General features: G+C 38.6%; 1 protein-coding gene across 6 annotated transcripts in view; it reads left to right on the forward strand.

The window, feature by feature from the left end:
* NAV3 (neuron navigator 3) overlaps positions 1-21,445 on the forward strand; it is a 593,230-nt gene that overhangs the window by 424,890 nt on the left and 146,895 nt on the right. For all 6 annotated transcript variants that reach the window (XM_082636004.1, XM_082636005.1, XM_082636006.1 and 3 more), the window contains exons 10-12: positions 7,489-7,597; positions 8,266-8,649; positions 19,494-19,613. In XM_082636004.1, the coding sequence (XP_082492130.1) occupies positions 7,489-7,597; positions 8,266-8,649; positions 19,494-19,613 (613 nt within the window). The remainder of the gene's footprint in view (positions 1-7,488; positions 7,598-8,265; positions 8,650-19,493; positions 19,614-21,445) is intronic.

A 21,445-nucleotide genomic window follows, 5' to 3' on the forward strand; every position in this document is an offset into this window, starting at 1 on the left:
GTTTGCTGCCATGGCAGCCAGCAGCATCCACTGCAGCGAGGAAGAGCCATAGATCTGAGAATGCAGGTGGAATACTAAAACACGGGAGGCGCGTGCAGGGTGGGCTTCAGTGCTTAATCTGCTCTAACGGGGCTCTGATGTGGAGGCTCTACATGCTGCATCTTGCCAGTTCCTCTAGAGTAAAGGGCTGCAGACCCAGATAGATCAGTGAAAGGCTGGTGAGAGGCAGGGAAAAAAGCAAAGCCAGAGACATTGCTGGTGCTTCACTACCTCGCGTTTGGGAATACAGAAGCGATAGAGGGAAATGTGGACCCATCGCCCTGCTGAGACATGTGATTGGATAAAGACTGGAAAACGTAGTTGGCTTCCTGTGCTACTTTACAGCTGGAGCAGTGTCTTTGATGAACTCTTTTCTGCTTCCGATATATACAAGCAAAATGTTTGTAAGTACTGCTGATGAGGGGCATGGCATGGCAAGCTGAATTGTGGGCAACTCATTGATTGTACTATAGCTCTAGAATCTAAGGTGAATGTTTGAGCCTTGCCTGAGCTTTTATTGAAGTGCAAGTGTTCATTAAAATCAAAGGGGCCAGTTGGCATCTCAGTGTAGAAAGATAATATGAAGTCCAATTGAAAAAGAAGAAGCCAATAAGGAGAGCCATGCAGCGGCCAGCTGAACTCTCTGTGTTTCAGAGCAAAGTAAGGCCAAAGGGAGCTTGCCTTCAGAAGCAAAAGTCTCTGACCAATCTGTCCCTCACCAGTGAGGGGGAGAGGCGACCCACTGTGCGCATTTCCAACTGGTTTGGAAATGCCGCCAAGGCCAGCCAGAGAGAATCCAGCTATGCAGAGAGGCGCTCGCTGTCCAGATTCTTGTCGAGGTCCGTGCAGTCCCTGTACCACACCAGTGGTCCGGGGGCCTGGAACCTGCTGCCCGCCAGCCATGCAGGCGGTGAGAGCTTAGAAGAGTGGTCTTCCAGAAAAGGCTTGGAAGGTGAGAGTGATGAAGACAGCCGTTCCGAAGATGAAAATGTGTCCTCCAGGCCTGGCAGCATCGGCAGGAGCTGGGCCGAAGAGGAGGGAGAAAGCTGCCTGCGGGAAGGCACAGCTCATCTGGACGAGGATGTGATCCTGACAATGCTGGGCGACCTGGAACAGGCCCTTTACACTGACTTGTTAGGTAAGTGGGGTCTGCTCCCAAAAGGAGGATGAACTTTTCAGAAGCTGCCTCTTTGCATAAACCAAATAGCTTCTGTTCTTCCGACTGATGTTTTCGAAACCGTAGTTACTCAGAACAATTTGAAATTCCTTGTTTCTTGAAATGATTGTCTTCAGAAAACTGAACTGTGAGAACTAGTTGTAAAGTGTACATGGAGAAGGTAAATAGCAACCACCTGCCTTGGGCATTATTGGCCTGGAGTCTAGTACACTCTAGACATCCATAAATAAGTGTTAACATTTAAAACTCCAAGTTTGTTTTTTACTTAGTCATTAACAGGGCCTATTTATTCACCTTCCCTCAAGGCGACCTCACCACAGATTTGGAATGAAGAGTGAAGGGCCTTGTGGGTAAATGTGTTGTATAGTCAGGTTTCTTCTGCCTCAGTGGTGTCTGAAGAGATGGCCTTGTTTGTACCTCGGTGACAAGTACCATACATTCTAGTTATACTGGAAATGCAGAGGCCTCTTCTGACAGCTTTACTCACTTACTTTTTTTTGAAGTGTTTGGCAAAAAATACTTCTGAGTGTGTACATTATAACTATGTAAATTACTATGTAGATGCATGTGAACTGTTCTGATACTTTACAAAGTAGGCCTGTTTGATGACATGATTCTTAGGAGTAACTTCTGATAATAATCTTTAATTAATTAGATATGACAATGTCTGAAGTAATTCTTCAGTTTTGCCACCTGCCTGAATAGCTAAACTGTATACGTTTTAATTGTTATATCTAAGTTCAGCGCTCTACTGTAGCATATTTATATCATTATATCATATGGTGCCTTCTTCAAAAAGTCATAAGCATTAAACCACTGACCACATCCTCTTTTATGTCAGTGTGTATTTCCACAAAGGATTTCATATAGGACTCTTTAAATGTGAAAGAATTAAACCAGACCAGTGATCCCTTTGTTTCTGATTCATACAACCGAAGCCAAATATAGGTTTGTTTTTATTCTCTATGTAGACCCTCCTGTTACAAGAGGTTTTGTGAGATTTTCTGGAATCTTAGTGAACAGCTTTAGAAGAAGAAAGCTTAGAGAGACAGCAGAGATGAATATCACTCAATTTTTCTTGCTAGTTTAGCTTTAAAAGAGTAATGTTTCCACAGTTGCGGGAATAGTGATTTCTGAATCTGAATACACCAGGTGCTCAGACACTGAAGATTCACTTCTTCACCATTGTGTGCCTTCCGTGATGAACTGCTTCTCATAAAAAAAAAAAAAAAATCCCTGCATGCAGTACAAAGGCAAGAGAGGGAGTCTTAATCCTTAAGAATCTTTTTTCGTTTCTTGATCCTCTGAAACAGTAGAATCAAATAATATTTGTCTTTTGCCTTGAAAATGGTAGCATTTATCTTGTTCTAAGTACCTCTTAGGTAAGTATTTTCAAAGATATGACCAGAGTAAAGTCCCCTGAAAGCATGTGTTGGTCGTTCTGTTAAATTATAGCCTGCTGTGGCTGGGTGTGTATATGACATATGCCTTTTTGTACATAAATAACTTGGAACATTACTGTCAGAGGGTCATGTCTCAATAGGTGTCTGTGTATTCCATGGTTTTTAAACTGAGCATCTGCTAATTTATTTATGGGATTATTCTCCTTAAGGCTTTTTTCTCCCCCAGCATATGCCAGTATTCAAAGATGCAAATGAGAAAGTAAGAGGAAGAGTTTATTCAAATAGCTCTGATATGAATAATCATATCAGGATAATGAAGCATTGCAATGCGCTTCCCTAAATAATGATGCATGTTAAGTTGGTAAATATATCCAAGCCCACAGCACACAAGAATTGCAGGATTTCTGCTATGTGCTTGACTAGGTTCTGCTTCTGACTCAAAATGGCTTCTTCCAAGTTAGTTTTTAGGCAGAGTTCCCTGAGTTCAACTCTTTATTCTTGGATATCCTAATAAATCAGACAGACTAGGGTCTGTGCTATAACTATATAGGAGAATATTTAAAAGGTAGTGGTAAAGCTGTTAGCCATACTTTGCTATTTTTCCCCCAAAGTGTCTGGTTTAACCTGATGAGTTGAAAATTTTTCTATCCAACTCACCTTTGGAGGGTCATCCACAAAACTAGGGTGATTTCTCCAAATAAATCAGGCAGCTGTACTCTAAAAAATAACATTTGTAATATAGCTGGTGTAGAGGACATAATTCTCTGTGAATCAGGTTCATTCGTATGTAATTTGATTTCCTCCTAAAAGATGACAAAGGCTGGTGGTGTTAATTACAGTGTGTGTAATTAAAGCTTGAAAAGTAAGGGCAGGACCACACAGATTAAATGGTCCGTCTGCCATTAAGTAAAAACGCAAAAGCACCGAACTGAGCCTGTTACTCTGTCCTAATAGAAGAGATGTTTGCACTAATGTCAAAAACTCAAAGCAAATTGCAGAATATGCCATTCTGGAAAATGTGTGTAAGCCCTTACGATTTTGTCTGACAGGAGACTTCTTTCAGGAATAATAGCTGGTTTTTAGATGATAAAAGTGAAAGGGGATACATTTTTGTGACTAAATTTCTCATGTGCATTTTTCTGCTAACTTTTATTTGTTACTAAATATTTAATGGTATTTGCACTTTTACATATGGCCTTTTCACAGTTGTGATTCCCTCCCTGCCCCCATTTCTCTATTTACTTATGGGATTTGGACACAAATTTACAGGATCTTTCAGGCTTGTGCAATCCTTAGGGGGGTTGTAAGTGCATTTAACTTTATCTTGCCTTTCATGGGTCATTGAGAACATTTGCTGCAAGAAATGTTGATTTGGTTATTATCTTTCCTGACGTGAATGAGGCAGCACTTATGTTTTGCTCAGTAAGTGTTGGAGGAAAAGGTCCATCTGTCTGATTGTCATGAGTGGTGCAGTGTCATGAGGAGAAAAAACAATGGAGAGAGAGAGAGTGATGGTTCTGAAACATGAGGGAAGCTGTATAAACAAACAATGGATTCAATTGGAAGAATCCAAGGATCTAAGATGCCTGCTGGATTGGAAGAAGGAAATTTAAAAGGAGAAAAAGAAGGTGTTAAAAAATACTGAGTGAAATGGAATGTCTGAAAATATACTGTTCTTAAAGTTTATGTAAAAAAGGTATTGAAAGTAATTCAAATATCAGTGTTACTAATATTATGCAATTGGCAAGTAGTTGAGATGCAGCTTGATTACAAAGTCAAAGTTCTCCCCAAAGGAAGGGGCTAGGAGATCGGAGATAGGGAACTTGTAATGGTGTATTTTTGGAACTTGTGTAAGGGCAATGATTTGCCTTCCTTCCTCCCTCCAATAAAAGTCATCTCAGCACTTTCTCCTTTAAGACTTTTCTCTTACCATCCCTTAGAATCTTAGGCTTCTCTACTGTGTGAAATCTTAGATAAACTACTGAATATTAGCTTTAATGTGTCTCCAGTTTGGTCTCATCCTTCACTGTTACTTTTGCCATTTTAAGTAAAATCTCTTCTTCACCTCTGCCTTTCCTTTGACTGTAATCTTTTTTTCTGCCCATCAAGATTTTCCTTACAAAGCCTTCTTTTTCTTTCAGCATACTGCCAGATTGTTTGGAAATAAGAGGTAGACTTCTTTCTAGCCATCTCTCAAATATGCTGTGTTATATTTATGAGGAGAAGGATGGGAAGAATTTCCAGAGAAAATATAATTAGAGTCTTAAGGGTTATTAACAGTTCTGAATTTTAAAATAATGTTAATCTATGAGGTTAGAAGTTGTATGACTTGAATTAGGGTTAGAAAAGTTGTGCCATGTACAACATATTCTTATTTCTTTTTTTTTTAATTTATTTTTTTGTTGATTTACAATGTGTTAATTTCAGGTGTACAGCAAAGTGATTCAGTTATACACACACACACACACACACACACACACACACATATATATTCTTTTCAGATCATTTTCCCATATAGGTTATTACTAAATATTGAGTATAGTTCCCTGTGCTATACAGTAAGTCCTTGTTGCTTATCTATTTTATATATAGTAATGTGTATATATTACTCCCTCCTCTGCCACCTTTCCCCTTTGGTGGCCATAAGTTTGTTTTCTCTGTCTGTGAGTCTGTTTCTGTTATGTAAATAAGTTCATTTGTATCATTTTTTTAGATTCCACCTATAAGTGATATCATATGATATTTGTCTTTCTCTGTCTGACCTACTTCACTTAGTATGATAATCTCTAGGTCCATCCATGTTGCTACAGATGGCAGATGACATTATTTCATTCCTTTTTATGGCTGAGTAATATTCCATTTGTGTATGTGTGTGTGTGTGTGTACACACACACAGGGAAGTTAGGGAAGTTTATCAGTACTTTCTAAATCTGAAATAATAATACAGTTATTAAGCATTTCAATCATTCAAATAATTGGTAAATTAAAAGGAAGAGATTTGCAGACTGGCAGCAGAGTGGTGGTTGTTTTGGCAACCATTCAGGATGAAGGATAATGAACAGTGTAGTAGTGTTTGGCTGAAGAAGAAATTAGCATTTGTCTTTCTGAGTGGCTGCCATGGTAAAGTGATATAAAATTATTCATTTGGTTTCAGAGCCATTGCAACCCCTGGGTGGAAGTTAAATGGGGGCAAATCATTACTCGTCCTCAGAACTGTTTTTATAATGAGACCTAATTGGCCTAATATTGGAAAGAGTCACCTCTTACTGGAGAGGAGGAAGCCTTTCCGATCTTGGAGGTTTTAGGCAGAGACCCGTGGCCACCTCGCTAGTGACACAAAGAGTTTTCCCTCATTGGCTGAGAGGTGAGGCAAGACAGTCTCTGAAGTCCCCATCAACTCTAAGATTCTATTATAGATGTTAAATGTGTGCATTTGTTGTGTGTGTGTTTTTTTAACCTGGCATGAATATTGTGGAAGAAAAATGAACAGGTTGAATATCTACCTGTATTCTTAAAACTGATGGTAGACATGCATCTTGACTTGTCTATGTGGCAGTTTTCATACTGGAATTTAATACATGCCACTTTCTACCTTCACTTTTCCTTCTTTTGTTCTTTTCCTTCCATTCCTTCTGCATTCCTTTCCCCTCCCTACCATCCCCTCCTTTGCCGTCCTCTTCCTTTCTTTCTTTCCTGTACCTTCTCACCCCTTAATCCATTCATTCCCCTTCCTTCCCTTTTTTTATTCCTTCTTTCTTTTTATTTAAAATTCCTCGGGCTTCCCTGGTGGCGCAGTGGTTGAGGGTCCGCCTGCCGATGCAGGGGACACGGGTTCGTGCCCCGGTCCGGGAGGATCCCACATGCCGCGGAGCGGCTGGGCCTGTGAGCCATGGCTGCTGAGCCTGCACGTCTGGAGCCTGTGCCCCGTAACGGGAGAGGCCACAACAGTGAGAGGCCCGCATACCGCAAAAAAAAAAAAAAAAAAAAATTCCTCATCACTGGACATCCTCCTGAGTCCAAATTGAACAGAATTAAGACTATGTTTCCTCTCCTTCCTTTCCATGTTGTTCTTATTATCCAGATTCACCAATTTCAATGGCCACTGGCCTGGGAATTATTACATGACCATAAACAAAATGGTTTAATGGCACCTCTGCCCCCAAATGACAGATAGAGGTTGAACAAGGCCAACAGTTGTCACCCTGGCAGAGCTGTTTATTTTATGTGTAGACTTATTGCTGGATTAGATGCCTAAGACTTTACTGGCACTCTGGTGTCACATGTGGATATTTTGGTTCCCTGTAGAAAGTGGAGAAATAATGAAAAATAAAGCTGTCCAATTCTTGGATCTTGGTTCATGAGTCTAATAAAATAAAAGACTTAAAAAGATATTGCTTCTATGAGAAAAGGCCTCTGTCTGATTCCCCAGATTATAAATGTATACTTGCTACATAAGTCAAGTTTATCTCAGCTATTCTGAGCACACTTTGAAATAGGTGATTATGAAAGTAATTAGGATCCAAATGTTTCAGATATTTAAATTAAGCTTAGAAACATGGAGTACAGCATATTTCCAAATGACTCTCTCATTTTGCAATGATTAAGGTCATAGACCTACGAAATACTATTGTATTACTGCCACTTCAAATTATTACTTGTAACATTACATTTGTTTCTATTCACATTTTATTTGTAGAAAAAATTATAATTTCAGATAATAATAGTCATTTGGAATTTTCTACCTATTATTTTACTTTACAAAAAGGAACTCATATCTATATCTATATCTATATCTATATAATTATTCAGATTATTCACAGGACAGTAAATGGCATGAATAACAAGTTTATTATTATGTTACTTTTCTAGGTGAAGACCCTGAAACAAGAAGAATGAGAACAGTTAAAAACATAGCAGATTTGAGGCAGAATTTAGAAGAGACTATGTCCAGTCTTCGTGGGACCCAGATAAGTCACAGGTCTTCTTCAATTCTGCCTATTTTGGGGCCAATAAAGAAAAAATTACAATTAAGCATTTAACTTCTTATAATGAAAAAGAAGGAATTTTAGTTTTCCTTTACTATTTTCTCACTTAAATTTTATATGAGAGTCAACTGGTGACTTCGCAGCCCTACCCAGTGATTTTTTTCTCCTATCCATCTCTTCTTCAGTATAATTTCCCATTTAAACTGAATTAGCTACTGAAACTAACACCATCACTGCTAAATGGATTTTCACGCCTGCCTCAAATAACAACGGTGGAAGTTGTAATTAAAATGCATCTGAGGAGAGGTGGTAGAGAGTCTTTCAAACATAATTGTAGTTAACTTCCAGAAAAGTTCTGGGAAGGCTACAATGGGTTAAATTAAGGGTTGGTTGAGAATGTGAAACAATATTTTGTTTTATCTAAACTGTAATGATGGCATTTCTTTTGAAAGCAAAAAATCTGTGATGAATGCCCCTTCCTACATTTTGATACCTGCAGAGGTGTTTAGAATCTCAAAATGAATGTATAATTTGACTTTCATGAAAATGGACATACTTCTAAGAAACGACTTTCAACTGTAGGCATTCCTGTCTTCATGCATTCTGGGTCCATGGCCCCAGGTGAACCAGAATATAGTGATTTCTCTATTTGATTTGACAGCACCCTGGAGACAACATTTGACAGCACTGTGACGACGGAAGTGAATGGCAGGACCATACCCAACTTGACAGGTCGACCCACTCCCATGACCTGGAGGTTGGGCCAGGCATGTCCTAGACTTCAGGCTGGAGATGCTCCCTCCCTGGGTGCTGGCTACCCTCGCAGCAGTACCAGTCGTTTCATCCACACAGACCCCTCCAGGTTCATGTACACTACGCCTCTCCGTCGAGCTGCTGTCTCTCGGCTGGGAAACATGTCACAGATTGACATGAGTGAGAAAGCAAGCAGTGACCTGGACGTGTCTTCTGAAGTTGATGTTGGTGGATATATGAGTGATGGTGATATCCTTGGGAAAAGTCTCAGGGCTGATGACATCAACAGTGGGTAAGTGGCCCTGGGCCCTGGTCTCTAACAGAATTGTGTAAAGAGAGGTCGTCTACTACAATGCAGTAGCTGTAGGAAGGGGGTATAGGTTAGTTAATAAAGTCATTAGAAAATGTGAGAAATCTAACGTTCTTTGGGGGTATTTCAGCCTTCTCTTCTAATCATTCATGAACAGTAAAAATGTCCAAAATTTCTATAAAGTCTTTTCATTATAATCCATTAACTTTTTCTATTGTTAGTTCAGAGAAACACATGTGCCCTGTGTTTTTCAGAGTGATTTTCACATGCTTCTTAAATAACAGATTTTGTAGTGAAGGGTGTGGGAAGGAGACAGGAGGAGTTTTGCTGAGCTGCTTGATTTTTTTTGGCTCGTCAAAGCTGCCTGTAACTGCTCTGAGGAACACAGATTTTCTAGCATTCTTCAATTATACACCTCCGGTCTAACTTGAGAGAAAATCATTTTAGATCTGAACATTTCAATCTATTTATTCTCTTTTGATGGCATCAGATTTTTTATGTTAACCCCTGTTTTCCTTCTGTTTTCTATTACATTCCAAAAAAGAGTTGTAATTATAACACTCTCAAAAGCATTTTGGCAATTTGGAATATTTAGTTCAATCTGAGGATGAGCCCCAATGGAGGAAATAGGATATTCTATTAAAACTACTTCTATTAATAACTGTAGTTGACACGTTGAAAATTTATTACCTACTTCACTCTTTTTAAGTGCTTTAAGGACATTAATTCATTTGACCCCCTCCCCACCACCAACCCTTATGAGGTAAGTATTTTTATACCTGTTTTACAGATAAGGAAACTGATCCCACTTGGCCCCAACTGTATTAAAGCTAAGCAAAGACTAGACTTGCATTAGGACTCAGATACATCTGACTTCAAAACCTAGGCTCTATAATAAAAGGAAAAGCTTCCCAACTAACTCTATCTATATTTTTCATGTGAGTCCAGGTTTTTACCTCTTCTTTGTCCTTATGCATCTGAGAGGACTGGTCTCTGAAATCATTCTTCTGTACAAGTAACCTTTCCTGACTTCAGTCATGAAAAGCTTGTTTGAATGGGAATAAGACCTTAAAAAGTACAAAAGAGCTTTTGATCAGACTTAACAGCTCTGCTTTGATATCCTGATACCTACCAGTTCATTCCTGGTGGCCACCTTCTCTGAGTTTCTAAAGGTCTAGAATTAGGGAGACAGGTTATTGTTAATTAGGGTAGGAAGCAGTTGAGTTGCCGCTGGAGTTGGAGTGTCTAAATTATGTCTCTTTCTACCATTTGCTATCTGCCAACTCCTTGAGAGCTTAATGTATCCAAATTCCTTTCCGTAATAAGGATAAAATTGCAAAATCTTCATGAAATTGTTAGGAATGAAGAAAATAACCCACAAAATTGTACTTAGCACAAAGCCTGTCACAATATGTGTTCAGTAAATTATCATCATCATCACAATTACATTTTTATCAGTAATAATTATTAACCTAATGATTAATAACCTCATAATCATAGGATATGATCTTATATAGGAGATAGTAGAAATTGTGAGAGGTGTGAAGCATCCTGGGAAAAGAATAGAGAAGGGAGATCATGAGCTGAATTACGTATGTATGTATGTATGTATGTGTTCAAAAATATTTGTTGCATTCTTCCTATGTGCCAAGCAACATTCTAGGCACTGTGTGTTCAGTGGTGAACAATGTAGACACAGTACTGGCCCACGTATACTCACATGTTAGTGTTTTTATATTTTTATAGTTGCTCATTTATTCAATAAATGAATAGTAATATGTGTACATATGTATGTACGTGTGTATGTATATACATTCTTAGATAAGGGGTTTTTGAAAGTCTTTTTTTTTTTTTTTAAACTGAGCTCTGCTTATAGTAGTGTATTTTACCAGCATACCTATAGTCAGGAGCATTTTGTATTTTCCAGGACTCTAGCGGTATTAGGCAACTAACTTCTGTAACAGAGAAATCTCAAAATCTCAGTAACTTAACACAAAGAAGTTAATTCCTCCTTCACATAAAACCCATCCTGGCGTTTCTGATCATCAGTTGGGGACTAAGATGGATGGTAGGTAACTCTGCTATTATCCAACCAGACTGCTGACGTCACCCTGGGTGTCGATTTCAACAGACAGATGACAAAAGAGAGGAAGAACCATGGTGTAAGAATAGTTCATATGTACCAGGTCTGGAAGTGGGGGGTATGACTTCTACCCACATTTCCTTACCCAGAACTGCTGCAGCCCCATCTCACTGACAGCAAGGCCAGGAACCAATGTTCATCTTTGTGCCCAGGAGGAAGAGGAAATTGGTTTGATGAGAGCTGGCTCGTCTCTGTAGAACTAATGAGACATTTTTAAGATACTGGTATATTCTTTGTACTTCCTACTTGTTTCCTGCCTCACTGGAAACCTGATTCTCACGTCTGTTCTCCAGTTTTGTTCTCTGTTGGCCTTTCAGAGGAGGTCTTGAATAGTCCCACAAATGAGTCCGTGTAAGAACGCATTAGTGGTCTGTGTGCTTTGTGTTGAGTCATTCATACTCAGTTTCTAAAGTAGAAGAAGAAGAAAAAAAAAAAAACTAAGTAAAAATAACACAAATCCTATTTGAAAACTTCCTCTAATGATGTTTACCTGCTTGGCCTTATCCATGTTCTCTTTCCCATGGTAGAGTACAGGACACTGAAATTTAAAGAATGACTCAGAGTTCTGTCCCCTGGATGGAGCGTGACTAGACGTGGTCAGCAGGCAGTGTCACTGGTCTCAGCTCAAGGGTGACTGGGGTGTTATGGGGAGGACACCCAGGATGTGCTGTACTTCCTCATTGCTCACCAGCGTATGTAGTGTACCATTGTCAACATCAGTAGGATGCAGCCCGATTTGTCAGCCTAAAGTTAAAAGATAGGAGGATGTCCCAGGGGAATTTTAATTTGATGTTTTCTTTAAGAAAAAAGGGCATAGAAAAGTCTGTGCTATAATTCATGAAAAAATCTGAATCACAAAGTTAACTGTCTGTTCCCAATTTTTTAAAGTATGTTTTAGTGATTAAAGGGACAAAAAAGGCTCAAAAGACAAAGCAATGAATGAAGATGTTTAATCTTGGATTTTTTTCTCATACAAGAAGGAATGTCATGAAGTAAATGGGAAAGGAGTTTCATTTTTTTCATGTACTCCAGGTAGAACTCAGAAAATTAGTTAATCGGCATTCTGAGAATTCGAGATTCCTTGAAGCATGCAAAAGCTTATCTCTTTCTTCTCTTCTAAAAATTACTTTAAGCACTTGGGGATGTGAATCTGCCAGTAATTAGGAATTAGTCAGAGGAAGGCCTCTTACTTATAATGAATCTCTTTGAAAAAGTCTCCATGTGTAAAGCAAAAAACGGAACACCCTGGAAAACTGGGGGAAAAGTTACATATTTTAATTGGGTGGAAATTGAAGTTATCTGCAGGTGTCACAGTGAATAATAGTTGGGCCAAGAATATAACCTAAAATCCTGATTTAAATGGCCCAAACGCAAAGTAATTTAATTCTGGAGAATGACATTTTTTAAAAGGGAGGTGGATACTTTAATGCTGCTTTAATCCCCTGATCCTCCCACAATTCTCCTTTAGGAAACTTTGTGATGACTGAAGCATTCAAGACATTGGAAGGGCAGGGCTACTTGAGTTGGGTTAAAGGATGTACATGGGAAACCACATATTCCTAATCACAATGCTTCTATTCATTTCATATGCAAGATATGAGAGTTATTTTTAGTGCATTTAGAAATTCTAATGGAAAAAATAGACAGTAACGTTAGTCAACACTTATATAGCACTTATTATGTGCTAGGTCACCATAACTGTAAGTGATAAGCATATCATTACTATCTCCATTTTACAGATGAAACAACTGAGGCATAGATAGGTTAAGTAACTTTAGGTAGACCTCAGAAAGTTAGTTCATTGGCATTCTGAGAATTCAAACTTTCTTGGTGCATGCAGTGCTGGACTTGAACTTAAAAGCAGTCTGGCTCCAGTCTGCACTCTTAACCATCTTGACATACTGACCCTGTGAAGTTGTCTACATGTCTACTTGTCCACATTTCTCTCCTAGGAGTTGATTTTTTACAAACATAACAGAGCTTCACAGCCATCATTCATTATTAGTATAGTTTTCTTAGCTAGCACCTTTGATCAAGGGGATGATCCTTAATATTATCTGTGCTCATGATCTGTGTTCTAGGTGCTGAACTAAAGTTCCTTGGAGGTTAAAAACACACACACATTTTAGATGCCCTGTGTTTTCATGTCATAACAAATAGCGAATTGTTATATACAATTTCTGATATAAGATATTGAATGTAAAAACGGAATTCTAGGAAGATATGGTAGGGGCATAGGTGAATCTTTCCAAATACCCACAAAAATAGACAAAACAACTAGATAGCAAAACCGTGGGAAAAAACCATGATCGTTGTTGAAAAAGGATGATGACAAGGTATCACCTCAAACCCCAAGTATAAGCAATGAAGGAAAAACAGTCAAGAGCCAAAGGAGCAGAATGATACCAGCATCTATGTACGAAGAAAGAGAAGGTAGTAGTGGGGCGTCTGATAACACTGAGAACAGAAGAACCACAAAATAGCCCAGAGAAACTGACTAGAAAACACACAGGGCCTATCTGAAGATAGCACCTGAAGCTGGGAAGGTTTTGACCACTTGACCCGCCAGGGACAGTAAGGGCTGAAGGTCATATCTGAAGGGAGTGGAACAATCTTGTCCCATGAATTCATTAAACTCTCCAGCCACAGCTCCCTTCCAGGACAGGACCCCACACTGAGGGAAAACTTCCAGGAGTAGAAGCAAATTGAACAGGATGTAGCAATAAAAGTGAAGATAGAGAAGGTCCAGATAAAAGTGGGAGATGGGAACAGAGTCCAAAAATCTCAAAAAAGCTAGTTATCACATTCTAAAACACTACACAAAAATAACAGAAGCATTTACTGTGTGAGGTTAGAAAGGTATCTAGATCAAGTTTCTTTTTATTCTGAAGAATTAAGTTCACATAAAAATAAGTAAGAGAAAAATGTCAGGATAAAACCCCACATAAACCACAAACATATACAAGACATACAACTAATAAAGGATTATTATCAATGGGGAAAGAAAAAAACAAAACTAAACATAGAATCCAATAGAAAAATGAGCAAAAGTCATAAACAGACATTTCACATTTCACAGACAAAACATAAATGGCCTATAACAAAGTAAAAATATGATCAACCTGCTTGGTAATCTGGAACTTTTAAATTAAAGCCAACATGAGAATTCTTATTCATAGACAAGTAGAAGTTTATTCTGAAAATATTTTGAAAACTCTTTGGCATTGACTAGTAGGGTTTGAATATGTATATGTATCCCTTTTGACCCAATGATTCCTTTCCTAGATATAGACCTTTGACAAGCTCTTGCCTGTGAGCATAAAGAAATGTGCATATACAGATGTTCATGGCAGAGTTGTTTGTAACAGCAAAAAATCTAAAAACAGCTCAAATGTCTGTAATAGTCAAATGGATAAATAGACTAGTGTGCTTGTAAAACGAAGCTGTATAACACTAACATTAAAAATACAATAATAGGGCCTCCCTGGTGGCGCAGTGGTTGAGAGTCTGCCTGCCGATGCAGGGGATACGGGTTCGTGCCCCGGTCCGGGAGGATCCCATATGCCGCGGAGCGGCTGGGCCCGTGAGCCATGGCCGCTGAGCCTGCGTGTCCGGAGCCTGTGCTCCGCAACGGGAGAGGCCACAACAGTGAGAGGCCCGCGTACCGCAAAAAAAAAAAAAAAAAAAAAAAAAAAAAAAATACAATAATACACATCAAGATAGATGATTTGCAAAAATGTAACTTTGAGTGAAGGAAAGAAGTCACAAAAGAATATATACAATGTGATTCAATTTATATGAAGTTCACATGCATGAAATGCTAAACAGTGTATTTTTAGGAATATATGCCCATGTGGTTAAACCATAAAGAAAAGTAAAGGAATGCTTAACACAAAATCCAGGGCAATAGATATCTCTAGAAGGGAGGTTTAGAAATGTAGGACTGGAGGGCTTCCCTGGTGGTGCAGTGGTTGAGAGTCCGCCTGCCAATGCAGGGGACACGGGTTCATGCCCCGGTCCGGGAAGATCCCACATGCCGTGGAGCGGCTGGGCCTGTGAGCCATGGCTGCTGAGCCTGCGCGTCCGGAGCCTGTGCTCCGCAACGGGAGAGGCCACAACAGTGAGAGGCCCGCGTACTGCAAAAAAAAAAAAATAATAAATGTAGGACTGGAAAGAGCCTATATGGTCACTGAAGAAACTGGAAATGTTCTCTTTCTGAAGCCAGGTTATGGGTACATGAAAACTGATATTATTTTTTAATTATTATTTAATGTGCTGTTACATTTTATACTCTTGCAAAAATATGATGTATTTAAATATGAAGCTTTTTTTGAAAAAGCATGGAGTTGCTGTGGAGGTAGAGTTGTATGTATTTATGTTGATTGAGAAAATGGGATTGAATAGCATACAAAAAGAAGATGTTTATAGTTTCTTCCTATTTCAGTGAATTCCAGACATAATTAGAACATAATGATGTTGATTCACAGGTCTGAACAGACTCCATCCTATAGTCGTTGAGGGTGGTGAGTGACAAGAAGAAAGTCATTTATCTAGATTGTTAACTAGGTGGATGGTGTGTTTCCCTATAACTATATTAGCATATACCAAAGGAGCATGAGCTTTAGTGGTAAAGGCAATATATGGTCTGTTTATGCTATATTTGAGGTGGTTATGGGAAATCCACGTATCTGTGCACAGGAAGCAGTTTAATATCTCATTCTAGTGCAGGGTGGAGCGCTATGGCCTGGAAATATTAATATGGAAAACACACACCTAAAGAAAATGTGCCAAAGTATGCAAAGTTTTTCTACAACAGAAGGAAGACGAGAGATGACAGTGGAAGGGAGGAAGAGTTAGAAATGCTTTGGGAGACTATTGCGTTTTTTATGTGAATCATCTTATAGCTTATAGAATTTGAACATGGCTAAAATTATCCTAAGACTTCCATAGTTTGAGAGATTTTACTTTCTGTCAGTAACCTTCACAAATTTCCTTTGCAACTTTTTGTTTGTACCAATCATCCTGTGACTATTAACTCTTAAACTCAGCTTAGCTTATGGTTTAGAAGTTTAGGTATAACATTATTAGGAAATCTTTTTTTTTAATTTTACATTATTCTTTCAAAATGATCTCCTAACATTTATATTTCCTGGATTGTAACAAATTTTTCTAGAGGAACTATGAAACGCATGTTATTTTAGATTTTTAAATCCTTCAGGAAAACTGAAAAGAAGGAAGAATTTTCAAGAAAAAAATTTAAATGAGAAATTTGCTTGTGTGATGCCTATATATATTTTTCAAATAACAAACTTTTCTGTTATGAAAATGCCCTACCAACATTCCAGTGAGACAGTGTCTGTAAACAGGAAATAGACACTGATGACTATTTTTGGTTCAATTAATATCTGTTGTAAACCTATTTGATATTACCTGGAAAATCCCAGGGTCAAAGGAAAATGAGTATCTTTTGAAATGCTTCCTAAAAAGGTTGGGTTTTTTTCTTAATTCATTGAAATTTTAAAGTTGTTTTTTTCTTTGGAAAATTAGTTTTCAAAGCATTTAACCTTTGTCTATAGAACTTACTCTTCTGTAAGCATTGAATAATTGAAAGGTTATGTTTCTAATAGAAGTCATCTTCCATCTTATTTCTTGTTTACATGCATCACCATTATGGTTAAAATGCTGAGATCTGCTGTCATGGTTTCTTCCTGCAGTACGGAGGCCTTTTAAATTCAGCTGAACAAATGTTTAATATATTTGTTGATACCAAACTATATACAAAACACTTTACTAAACACTTTTAGAGATACAGCAATGAATAAAACAGACCAATAAGACGTAAAACTTAACATGTATACATTGTTTTAACTTCCTCCTGAGGTTAAGTTTAGGATCAAGCATGTTGATAGTTTTTTAAAAAAGGAGTATCGCACTTATCTGGAGAGAAAATTTCTATCATCCCCAAACTTTTAAAACACAGTTTCAGGGCTTCCCTAGTGGCGCAGTGGTTAAGAATCTGCTGCCAATGCAGGGAACACGGGTTCGAGCCCTGGTCCGGGAAGATCCCACATGCCGCGGAGCATCTAAGCCCGTGCGCCACAACTACTGAGCCTGCACTCTAGAGCCCACGAGCCACAACTACTTAAGCCCGCTCACCTAGAGCCCGTGCTCTGCAACAAGAGAAGCCACTGCAGTGAGAAGACTGCACACCGCAACAAATAGCAGCTCCCGCTCGCAGCAACTAGAGAAAGCCTGTGCACAGCAATGAAGACCCAACACAGCCAAAAATAAAATAGAAAAAAAAAAATTCAAAAGGAGAGTGAATGAGAAAAACATTTTTCACTAAACACTTTATCAGGAATTTCATATACTCCACCTTAAGAAAAGAAGCAATAAAAATATTTAGAATTGGGCTTCCCTGGTGGCGCAGTGGTTGAGAGTCCGCCTGCCGATGCAGGGGACACGGGTTCGTGCCCCGGTCCAGGAAGATCCCACATGCCGCGGAGCGGCTGGGCCCATGAGCCATGGCTGCTGAGCCTGCGTGTCCGGAGCCTGTGCTCCGCAACAGGAGAAACCACAACAGTGAGGCCCGCGTACCGCAAAAAAAAAAAAAAAAAAGAAAAATTTAGAATTGGTTGAGAACTATGTGGAAAATATAATAAGTAAGAAATTGGAAGTAAGAGTAACAATAGAACACTGACAGCAATCAATATGGCAGCTGACAAATTAAAAAGTACGAAGGACAAATATCCTTTAATCTTTAATTATCTCATTTAGTATCACTGTATATGATACGGGAAATTGATGCTCATAATCATGAATTAGTTATCAAAAAAAGTTGTCATATCTAGTATTCCCTGTTTAAAAGAGTATGTCAGGGGCTCCCCTGGGGCTTCCCTGGTGGCGCAGTGGTTGAGAGTCCGCCTGCCGATGCAGGGGACACGGGTTCGTGCCCCGGTCCGGGAAGATCCCACATGCCGCGGAGCGGCTGGGCCCGTGAGCCATGGCCGCTGAGCCTGCGCGTCCGGAGCCTGTGCTCCGCAACGGGAGAGGCCACAGCAGTGAGAGGCCCGTGTAACGCTAAAAAAAAAACAAGAAAACGAGTATGTCATCTGCACATTTTGGAACCAAAGTACTCTTTTTACTGTTTTAATTTTGGTGGGATTCAATTCTTTGGTTATCAGGAAAATTAACCATGTAGAGTACCTTATGAGGATAATACAGCACGACTTTCTGTTTTGTGTATAAAATTCATATATTTCCTTTTAAACATATGTTGGGAGAGACTTTGTGAATAACAAGTCACTATTATTTATCAGGTTCTCATATTAAGAGCTTTATGTATTTCTCCTTTAATTACCATAATATCTATCTTCAGTAAATTTTATTCTTCCCATTTTGAGGCAGAAATTGAGGCATAGTTTAAGAAATTTGTTTAAGGTCCTTCAACTAATAAGGACAGAATTTACTAATCATGTAAGCAATTAGCCAACTTCATAATCGTAGTTTTAACTATTTGGTTGATCTTTAATATGGTCATGATTAGATTTTTTATTCCAAATAGTGAAATTAACTCAAATTTGTTTAAGCAAATTGGGGATCTTATTATAAGGAAGCAGGGATATCTCCTAGAACCTCAGGAGAAGTTGTGAAGCTGAAACCACATGGCCAAGTGTGCTTTTTGTGCACCTGTGTCATTCTTTCTACTTTGCTGATCAGCTTTCTCTGTGCCTCTTTGCATCTGGTGAAGATAAATACCCAAAACTCCTGGGTTTTCATTATCATAAACTCTTTCCACATAGAAAGACTGATGAGCTATCTGTTAATCCCATTTCTCAAGAAAGAAACATTTGATTAGCCCCACATGGGGTAGGAGATTAACACCTGTTCTAATCCCCCATTACCAAGAAAAGATTATCAAATAGTAACATGACTATGGGAGTCTACCAGCCCTGTGTGATGATGGTGGTCCTGTGATAGCAAGGAAGTAGTTCTCAGAGACAGGAAATGGACAGGCAGTGTGGTCCTTCAGTTCAGACAGCAGTGCATGGTGGTTAAGGTCATGGTTTCTGAAGCTGACTTTCTAGATTTATTCTCAATTCTGCTGGGACTGGTTGAGTGACCTTGTGTAAGTCCTTAACCATTTCGTGCTTACTTATTTTCTTTATCACTAAGGTGGGGATAATAATGTTATTACATGTAAACTATATAGAACGGTTCCTGACAACATCTTAAACATTTAATACATCTTAGTAATTATTTTATGATAGTGGTCAATTGCTGTATATATTTTATTTATCAAATAAAATAATCTAATTTTAAGATTACTCCTGTGACCTTCAATGCTTCAAAGATAGTGTTTACAAAATGAAATAATCATGCTCTTATTTTGCTAAGAGTTACATTATCTCTAAGTCTGTTCAAAATATTGATAACAAAGGGGAGAAAAAGGAAGGTCTTATAATAGGCTAGTTACTTGTTGCAGTAAGGAAGATTAATTTCCTAATAAACTTGAAAAGATTTTCTAATACTTCCTGGTGAGTAGAGTATTCATATAGAAAAAACTATAATAGAGCATATTTGCATAATTATTAAAAATTTTGCACACCATTTGTTTATTAAGTTAAATTATACAGCTGAGGTCAGTTAATTTTCTGTTGATTAATTAGGCATTTATTTTCAGGTACATGACAGATGGAGGGCTCAACCTGTATACTAGGAGTCTGAACCGAATACCAGACACAGCAACTTCCAGGGATGTCATCCAGAGAGGGGTTCATGACGTGACAGTGGATGCAGACAGGTAATGTCATCAGCGTATTTGATGGTGAGGAATGCATAAAGCAATTTTATAAATGAGATCCTAGGAGTTTTACAGTATTAAACCGAAGGACTTTTTATTTTGATATAATAATTATTTTGGAACATTTTGAAAACTAAAGTGCTTTTGCTTACAAGACTTTTAGCTCTGTACACTAAAAGAAACTGCATTGCTGTTGAGAACATTTAACAAATTTCAGGTTACATGGTGGCAAATTTTCATATCTGCAAAAGCAAAATTATAAACATAGATTTCTGTTCCTCACTTGAAAAGAACCCTGGCTGATAAATTCCTTTCAATTCAGATGCTCTCAGATCTACCTGGGGGCTAATGACATAAAGATTAAAACATAATTCTAATTATCAGGTAAAATAAGCTTGATGCTTTTCTTGAGGGGTTTCTTGAAAGCATACAACTCTTGCTTTAAGCTAATCTCTTTCATATTTCAAATTGCTTACAAGTTTGTGTGTTTCATGTACTTGTTATTATTTTGCTGGGAATTGTTTTGCCAATGTTATCAGAATCACTGCTCTTTGACAATATTGTCTTTGTGAAATAATGTTGTAAGACATACTTCTGACCTGATTTTGCCCCCTCTTCACTCAGAATTTTTAATTTCTTAAGCAGGAAGGGATTGCCTATTTCCAGAGCTACTGTATATCAATACCTAGAGTAGTTCTTTAATTCAACATTTATGAAGGGGACGAAAGGGTAAGACCTAACGTATGCACATTCTGAAATAAGAACTGTGTACAATTCATAGTGCATTTTAATATAGCCAACTCCAAAGGCTAGACAGTGAATTCTGATATTCATCATCAATTCCTCCTTACTCAAATGCTGTTGATGTTTTAACTCCTGTTGGCCAGCTCTCATCCTGTATATACACTAGTCTCCTAGGCTGTACACAAGGTGTCTGTGTGAAGCATGTGGTTACAAAAGGCTTATGAAAAATTTTGCTCACTCCACCCCTGACCTGAACTATTCTTCAACTGTTTTCCCTCACTGACTCTCACTCACTTCAAACACGATGGACTTCTGCTTTCACATTGATGCTTCCTCTGCCTAGAATGCCCTTTTGTACATTCTTTGCATTATTGCCTCCATCATATTTCTGTTTCAGCTTAATGTTACCTTCTTAGAGAAGTGTTTCCAGAGTAGTTAAGGTACAGTTCATTTCCAATCACTTTCTTTTCCATTATCTTATATTATTTTCTTCAATGTACACATCACTCCTAATTATTGTTTACATGTTTACTTTGTATCTCCCCCATTACAGTGTAAGCTCAGGAATGCAAACTTTTCATCATATTTACGATACATTGAGCTTTTTTGTTGTTGTTGTTTGTTTGTGGTACGCGGGCCTCTCACTGTTGTGGCCTCTCCCGTTGCGGAGCACAGGCTCCGGACATGCAGGCTCAGTGGCCATGGCTCACGGACCCAGCCGCTCTGCGGCATGTGGGATCTTCCCGGACTGGGGTACGAACCCCTGTCCCCTGCATTGGCAGGTGGACTCCCAACCACTGTGCCACCAGGGAAGCGATACATTGAGCTTTTAACAAATGCTTGTGGAGTGAATGAACAAAGGAATGACTATAGGCTATATATTCATATAGGCTAGCGATAGCGTCCAGTTGACTAAAGAGACAAATAAGACTGGGAAAAGAGATGAGATACTGCAAGGATATTATGTAAGAGAGGGAACGAGTTATGTGGGAAAATAGGAAGGAGTGATTAGAGGGAAAGAAATCCAAAGTGTCGGCCACATTTTGAAACTAATGACCAACTCATTGTTAGCGGACAGTGGAAAACAT

This window comes from Mesoplodon mirus (assembly GCF_964341445.2).
Source record: "Mesoplodon mirus genome assembly, chromosome: 11".
Classification (NCBI taxonomy): Eukaryota; Metazoa; Chordata; class Mammalia; order Artiodactyla; family Ziphiidae; genus Mesoplodon; species Mesoplodon mirus.